At 17.8% G+C, this 8,380-nt stretch overlaps 3 protein-coding genes across 3 annotated transcripts in view; 2 read left to right on the top strand and 1 right to left on the bottom strand. All coding sequences in view use genetic code 6, as the record gives it.

The window, feature by feature from the left end:
• Window positions 1-356: 356 nt before the first annotated feature.
• Window positions 357-3,374, top strand: TTHERM_001233320 (hypothetical protein; the record flags this gene model as incomplete). Its single annotated transcript, XM_012800584.1, has 9 exons — window positions 357-446; window positions 718-807; window positions 1,037-1,126; window positions 1,415-1,504; window positions 1,785-1,874; window positions 2,150-2,239; window positions 2,529-2,618; window positions 2,886-2,975; window positions 3,254-3,374. Coding segments are annotated over 9 exons (840 nt in total), but the record flags the coding sequence as incomplete, so codon positions are not given.
• A 2,285-nt stretch (window positions 3,375-5,659) lies between these two features.
• Window positions 5,660-6,168, top strand: TTHERM_01233320 (hypothetical protein; the record flags this gene model as incomplete). Its single annotated transcript, XM_001026069.3, has 2 exons — window positions 5,660-5,693; window positions 5,753-6,168. 2 exons carry the CDS (start codon window positions 5,660-5,662, stop codon window positions 6,166-6,168), a joined length of 450 nt encoding a protein of 149 aa, XP_001026069.1.
• Window positions 6,169-8,006: 1,838 nt separating this feature from the next.
• Window positions 8,007-8,380, bottom strand: part of TTHERM_001232265 (cyclic nucleotide-binding domain protein) — a gene marked incomplete at both ends in the record, with an annotated part of 6,628 nt that continues 6,254 nt past the window's right edge. The window contains 2 exons of the mRNA XM_012800583.1: window positions 8,007-8,092; window positions 8,369-8,380. The exon at window positions 8,369-8,380 is cut by the window's right edge and continues 155 nt beyond it. Coding sequence (XP_012656037.1) covers window positions 8,007-8,092; window positions 8,369-8,380 — 98 coding nt within the window. The remainder of the gene's footprint in view (window positions 8,093-8,368) is intronic.

The following is an 8,380-nucleotide window of genomic DNA, read 5'->3' as shown; positions in this document are numbered from 1 at the left end:
TCACGCTTAGGTTATGCTTTAGCAAATTGCACTAATCTCTCAAATTTAACACTTGATCTTTAGTAAAAATAGTTTATTTGTTTTGGATTGTGATATTTTTAGTTATAAAAATGAATATATAACTCTTTTAATTTATTTGTTTATTAGCTTTTTTTTAAATTTATTTTTCTTTTCTATTTTATTGTACTTGTGTTTTTATTTCTTCTATCTTTTTTGATTTAACTCATTTTTTTATTTTCAACATTTATTTTTATTATTTATTAATTAATTCATTTCTTATTATTTCATATTATTTCTTCATTTTTTCCTTCTAAAAATAACAATTAATTATATATTTTTCTTCAATATTTAAAAAGTAACAATTAAATTGGTGCAATAGGTGTATCAGATTTAAGTTCTGCTCTAGCAAATTGCACTAACCTCTTAAATTTGACACTTGGTCTTGGGTAAGAACAGTTTATTTGCTTTGGATTGTGATATTTTTAGTTATTAAAATTAATTTAAAACAATATAACTCTTTTAATTTGTTTATTAGCTTTTTATTTAATTTCTTTTTTATTGTAAATATGTTTTTTTTCTTCTATTTTTCTTAATTTAACTCAATTATTTATTTTTAACAATTTTTTTATTATTTATTAATTCATTTCTTATTATTTATTAATTTTTTCCTTCTAAATAACTAATTAATTTTAATTGTTTTCTTCAATATTTAAAAAGTGCAAATTAAATTGGTGATTAAGGTACATCAGGTTTAGGTTTTGCTCTAGCAAATTGCACAAATCTCTCAAATTTATCATTTGATCTTTAGTAAAAACAGTTTATTTGCTTTGGATTGTGATATTTTTAGTTATAAAAATGAATTTAAAATAATTTTGCTCTTTTGATTTGTTTATTAGCTTTTTTATTTAATTTATTTTTGTTTTTCTTTTTTATTGTACTTATGTTTGTTTTTTCTTCTTCTATCTTTCTTAATTTAACTCATTTTTTTATTTTCAACATTTACTTTTAATTTATTTTTTCTTTAATGCTTAAAAAGTAAAAATTAAATTGGTGCAATTGGTGCATCATAATTAGGTTCTGCTCTAGCTAATTGCACTAATCTCTCAAGTTTGGTACTTAATCTATGGTAAAACAATTTATTTGTTTTGGATTGTGATATTTTTATTTATAAAATTGAATTTAAAAAATACAACTCTATGTATTTGTTTATTAGATATTTTTTTCTTTTTATTTTTATTTTATTTGTGTTTTTTTCTTCTTCTATCTAAATTTAATCCATTTTTTTATTTTCAATATTTACTTTTATTATTTATTTATTTATCAATTAATTAATTTCTTATTATTTCATATTATTTCTTTATTTTTTAATTCTTAAAAACTAAAATTTTTTATTTTTTCTTCAATATTTAAAAAGGTAAAATTAAATTGGTGAAACAGGTGCATCAGGCTTAGGTTTTGCTCTAGCAAATTGCACTAATCTCTCAAATTTGACTCTTTATCTTGGGTAAAAACAGCTTTTTTTGAATTGTGATATTTTTATTTATAAAAGTGATTTTAAAATAATATAACTCTTTTGATTTGTTTATTAGCTTTTTATTTAATTTTTTGTCTGTTTTTTTAGTTTTTAATTCTTCTATCTTTCTTAATTTCACTCATTTTTTAAATTTAAATAGTTTTTTAAATTATTTATTATTAATTCATTCCTTTTTATATCATATTTTTTTTTCATTTTTTCAATCTAAATAGCTAATTAACTCTTTACTTTTTCTTCAATATCTATATAGTAACAATTAAATTGGTTCAACAGGTGCATTAGGCTTAGGTTCTGCTCTATCAAATTGCACTAATCTGTCAATTTTGACACTTGATCTTGGGTAAAAACAGTTTATTTGTTTTGGAGTGTGATATTTTTAGTTATAAAAATGAATTTAAAGCAAAACAACACTTTTAATTTGTTTATTTGCTTTTTTTTTCTTTTTCTTTTTATTATATTTGTGATTTTTATCTTCTATTTTTCTTAATTTAACTCATTTTTTTATTTTCAACAATTTATTTTATTATTTATTAATTGATTTCTTATTTCTTCATTTTTTCATTCTTAATAACTAATTAATTAATAATATATTTTATTTTTTCAATATTCAAAAAGTAACAATTAAATTGATGCAACAGGGGCATCAGGCTTTGGTTCTGCTTTAGCAAATTGCATTAATCTCTCAAATTTGACACTTGATCTTGGGTAAAAATAGTTTATTTGTTTTGGATTGTGATATTTTTAGTTATAAAAATGAATTTAAAACAACATAACTCTTTTAATTTATTTGTTTATTAGATTTTTTTTCTTTTTAATTTTCCTTGTGTTTTTTCTTCATCTATCTATCTTTCTTGATTTAACTATTCTTTTTATTTTCAACAATTGCTTTTATTATTTATTAATTTATTTGCTTTTATTATTATTTCATATTTTTTCTTCATTTATTCATTCTAAATAACTAATTAATAAAATATTTTTCTTTATTATTTAAAAGTTACAATTAAATTGGCGCAACTGGTGCATCTGGCTTATGTTCTGCTTTAGCAAATTGCACTAATCTATTAAATTTGGCACTCAATCTCAGGTAAAAACAGTTAGTTTATTGGTTTTAGATTGTGAAACAATATAGATAGCTCTTTTAATTTGTTTATTAGCTTTTTATTTAATTTATTTTTCTTTTTCTTTTTTATTGTACTTGTATTTTTTTTCCTTCTATCTTTATTGATTTAACTCATTTATTTTTTTATTTTCAACATTTGCTATTATTATTTACTAATTCATTTCTTACTATTTCATTTTTTCCTTTTAAATTACTAATTAATTAAATATTTTTTCTTCAATATTTAAAAAGTAATAATTAAATTGGTACAGCAGGTGCATCAGGCTTCTGTTCTGCTCTAGCAAATTGCATTAATCTCTCAAATTTGACACTTGATATTGGGTAAAATAGTTTATTTGTTTTGTATTGTGATATTTTTAGGTATAAAAATGAATTTAAAACAATATAACTCTTTTAATTTATTTATTTTCTTTTTCTTTTTTATTGTACTTATGTTTGTTTTTTCTTCTTCTATCTTTCTTGATTTAATTCATTTTTTATATTTTCAACATTTACTTTTATTATTTATTAATTCATTTCTTAATTTTTTTATATTTTTTCTTCATTTTTTCTTTCAAATAACTAATTTATTTTTTATTTTTTCTTCAATATTTAAAAAGTAACAATTAAATTGGTGAAGCAGGTGCATCAGGCTTAGGTTAATCTCTAGCAAATTGCACTAATTTCTCAAATTTGATACTTAATCTTTAGTAAGAATAGTTTATTTGTTTTGGATTCTGATATTTTTACTTATAAAAATAAATTTAAAATAATATAACCATTAATTTGTATATATTAGCTTTTTTATTTAATTTATTTTTCTTTTTTATTGTACTTATATTTTTTCTTCTTTTATCTTTCTTAATTTAACTCAATTTTTTATTTTCAACATTTACTTTTATTATTTATTTATTTATTTATTAATTCATTACATATTATTTTTTTTTTTCCTTCTTAATAAATAACTAATTTATATTTTATTTTTTCTTCAATATTTAAAAAGTAATAATTAAATTGGTGCAACAGGTGCATCAGGCTTAGGTTCTGCTTTAGCAAATTGCACTAATCTCTCATAATTGACACTTTATCTTGGGTAAAAACAGTTTATTTGTTTTGAATTTGATATTTTTAGTTATAAATGTGAATTTAAAACATTTTAATTCTTTTAATTTGTTTATTGTTTTTTATCTTATTTATTTATTTATTTATTTATTTTTATTCTGCTAATCTTTTTTTATTTATTAATATTTTATTTTAATTTAATTTTATTTAAAAGTGAAAATTAAATAAATTATTCATAAACATTGAAAGTAAAAAGCCAGTGTCTTAAATTAAAAAGATTAGTTATCTTTAAAATATATTTCTATTAATGATATACATACATACAAATGGTGAAAAAAGGATGAATAAATATTAAATATTTTAATAATAGAAAATAAAATATTGTATTATTTAATATTTTAAAATAAGATAATTAAACTTAAAAAATAGGTAGATAAGTTTATTATTGTTTTTATATTTATGAATTTATATTTATTTTAGTACCTTAGAAAATAGATTATTAAATAACTTAGCCTAATTAATATCTAGCTAGAGGTAGGTTGCCATAACACTAGATTTTAATTAGGCGTTTAACTATAATTACTTTTAATTTTAATAAATTTTTAAGCATTTACTAAATTTATTCCCTAATCTCCATAGCATTTATTAAATTTAATGCAAAAAAATTTCTATTTTTTATTATTTTCAAACAATAATTTAATTGATATTTTAGATTATTTTTTGAGTTAGTAATAAAACAAAATATGATGTTGTTAATAAGCTTATTTTTGTGATAAAAATAGTGAATAAATATTTTAATTCAATCAATTATTATTGGTTTGCTTATAAATTGCTAAATATTCAGAGTTTTAAGGTATTAACTTATAAAAATAATTTATTTGTTTTTATTAAAATAAATTACATGCTAATTATATTTTCATTTATTTTATTAAAAAAATATTTATTTCTTTAATTTTGAAAGTAAAATGAAATTGAATAAAAAATATTGAGAAATGTGTTAATTAATTATTGATAATAAGTATAATATTAATTATTAAAAAATAAATAAATTAATATAATTTATAAATTTATATTAATTATAAAGCAAGCAGCATGTAAGCTGCTAAAAAAATCTCTCAAGTTTGACACTTATCATACCATAAAAACAGTTTATTTGTTTTGGATTATATATTTTAATATAAACAAGAATTTAAAATAATATAATTACTCTTTTAATTTATTCATTAACTTTCTTTTTATTTTTTATTGTGCTAACGATATTTATTGATTTAAAATATAATATTTTATTAAAAAATTTTATTTTATTTTTTTTTAGTTATTATTTTTATTTATTATTCATTGAGCTTTAAATAAACCTCAATTAGAAATAATAAGAAATGATAGAATATTATTAAAGAGCTAATTATTATTGATAAGATTAATCAATAAGTATTTATATACAATAAATTATTATTTTTTTGCTTAAAAATTAATAAAAATTAAGAATTTTAAAATGTTTACTTTAACATAATTCAAAAATGTTCATTTAAATTTTTTAAATAAATGATAATAATTAATTAATTATATTATCATTTTTATAATTAACAAATTTATTTCATTTTAAAATAATTTATTTTTCATATTAAAATTGATTTTATTTTGATAAAAAATGAAAAGAAATTCATAAATAAATAAATAAATAAATAAGTGTCAGAACAGAACAGAATAGAAAAGTCAATTTTGTATGGATATATTCATGTAAATTTAATAGCCGATTAGTTTGTTTGAAATATATTAATATATTCATTGTTTTTTACATATTATTTGAATTCAATATTTAGTTGTAGCTAATTATTGTTAACTCAATAATATTTCTGTTTAAAATTTTTTAAGTAGCAAAAAAGTATATATAGATATATAAATATATAGTTATTTATTTATTTACTTTATTTTACTTTACTTTACTGAAGCAACATTTAGAAGGGATGCTGATAGCGGATTTAGAAGCAAGGTTTACTCGTAAATAAAATAATTTTATAATAAGCATTAATAAAATATGCCTACCATTTAAAAAATAGATTTGCAAGGACTTAGCAAGGAGATAAAAAAGAATAATCTCATACTTCAGAAGAATAAAGAGATCATTTCTCTCAATATGGAGAAACTCGAGGTTAATAAGAAAATGCTTAACGATTTAGAGAAATCTTTAATTTTAAATGAAAAAGAACTTTTGCAATTTGGATAAATAACAGAGGATAACCAGCAGGAATGCGAGAAACTCCTGTAAAAAATATACAAGCACAAAGATATATTAGATCATTATCATTAAAAAATTAAGCTCGAAAACATGAAAATTAAATTGCATAATGAAACAATCATAGTCGAAAACAAGATCATCCACAAAAAAAATACAGATATGTCAGAAGAGTTGAAATTAATGAATGAAGATTTGCAGCAAAATTTTAATTACCAGCAAGATAACACCTCTAGTTGAGCAAATTTCACATAAAATATTATTTATTCATTAAACTTCCTCAAAATTAACATTAAATAAATACATACATACATTCATACATAATACATACATACATAGATAGATAGATACTTACATACTAAATAATTAACTAACTAACTAACAATTAAAAAATTAAACAAAAATCAATAACCAAGCAAAACCTCTCTTTTCAAAAGAATTTAATCAATTTCATTAGCAATTAAATGAGGAGATTAATTCATAATTTAATAATATAAATTAGATTGCTGAGTGTTTATCTTTTAATGAAACTTTGATAATAGCTCTACACTATCAATTATAATTATGATTGGCTTCAAAAAATTAAAATATAAAATAATTTATTTTTACTTACTTACATACATACAATCAAATAATAATTATTTTATTAATATAAATAAATACTATTATTAATTCTTCTTATATTTAATTTCTTTTATATTAAATGTATTGTGTCTAATAATACAATTTCTTAATTATTTAATTGAAAAAAGAAAAATAAATAAATCAATCAATCAATATTCTGCTTATTTTTTAGTCTTTAAAAATAGTGAATTAATTAATTCTCCAAATAATTTGTCTATCTCGTACAAATAAAATCATTTTAGACAATTTATTTTTTATTTTAAATATAAGTAATAAAAATTTAAAAAATAAAGGGATATTTATTTATTTACGAATCTAATTTATTAAAATTAAATTTTGTAGAAAGTATTTAGAAAGAAATTAATGAGAGGATAAATAAATACTAATTAAATTATATTAAATTCAGAAATAAATTTATTAAATAATAAAACAAAGCTAAATAAATTTATAGCAAATATATTTAATTACCTCATTCTTTTAGTTTAATTATTTTTTTCAAATTACAATAGCATTTTTATTTGCTTACTTTTAATCAGATTCTCTGAAAAAAATTTTTATACATGCAGGTAGGTAGGTAGGTAATTTTATATTTTTCAAAAAATATTTTGCTTCAGAATTATGAAATTAAACATTTTTTAGTTATTTTTTTTTTGGTTTTTTTAGGTTCGATTGAACGTATTTCGATACGTTTTTTTAAATATTTATATAAAATTTTTTTTTATTTATTAAATAATGTTTACTATTCTACTCAATATTTATTTACTAATAGAGAAATAGTTATTAGATATTTTAAGTTCGATAATGAAATTAAAATAGTTAACAGTACATTTAAAATTTTTAATTGTAACCTTTTTTAATAACAAATATTTAAAAAATTTAATCCAAATTATTGGCAAATAAACGTAAACAAACCACAAAACTTTTGATATTATGCTATATAATCTAAAAAGTAAAAAAACTCTATTTAGTTTATTTATTTTGTCACTTACAGTCAAAATGGATATTTATAAATAAAAACAAATGATATAAAATTTACTAAATTTAATATTAGTTTATTAAGAAATTCTTTTCACAAAACATAAGATAATTATTTTAATTCTTTCATTCGTTTTATAATTTTGATTATTTTTTAATTTTAAAGCTTACTAGCTAGAATTGAACTAAAGTAATTATTATTTCACATCATTATAAATTTATTTTAATTAATCTCTTCATTTTATGGACATACGTTCTCAGTTTTTAAATACAAATTTGGTTTCTGAAGTTTTTAAACAATCAATAAATAAGTTAATTATAAAAAAAAAATAATTAATTAAATAAATAAATAAACAAACAATAAATAAATGAGCAAAAAAGGTATCAATCAGTAAATTAAATCAAAATAAATATTAAAATTAAATCATATTTATTATACAAAAATATTATAGGCAAATATAAATTAATTATATACCTTATCACGATTGCTAAAGTTGTAAGATTACTGCACTTCTTTAATATAGAACCAATGTTTTACGAACCTTGTAAGTCAATATAATTGATACTTTTCATAAAAATATAAATTTGTTAATAAAGTAAATAAAATAAATAAAAAAGAAAAAGTTAATAACAAATATTTAAAAAGAAGTGGTTATAAACAAGTATTTTAAAAAAAAGGTTAAAAATAAAAATTTAAAATAGAAAATAGAAAATAAATTAATAAGTAAAAAAATAAATAAATAAATGTGCTTTAAAGAAATAAAAAACTAAAAAGATAAGTTAATTTATCTATTTAATTAATTTATATTTGCTTTATTACTATTTTTAGTTATCTAATTACAAAATAAACCAA

This window comes from Tetrahymena thermophila, assembly GCF_000189635.1.
Source record: "Tetrahymena thermophila SB210 genomic scaffold scf_8254073, whole genome shotgun sequence".
In the NCBI taxonomy this organism is placed as follows: Eukaryota; Ciliophora; class Oligohymenophorea; order Hymenostomatida; family Tetrahymenidae; genus Tetrahymena; species Tetrahymena thermophila.
Note: the sequence above shows the minus strand (reverse complement) of the source record. Positions and strands in the feature narration are given on the sequence as shown.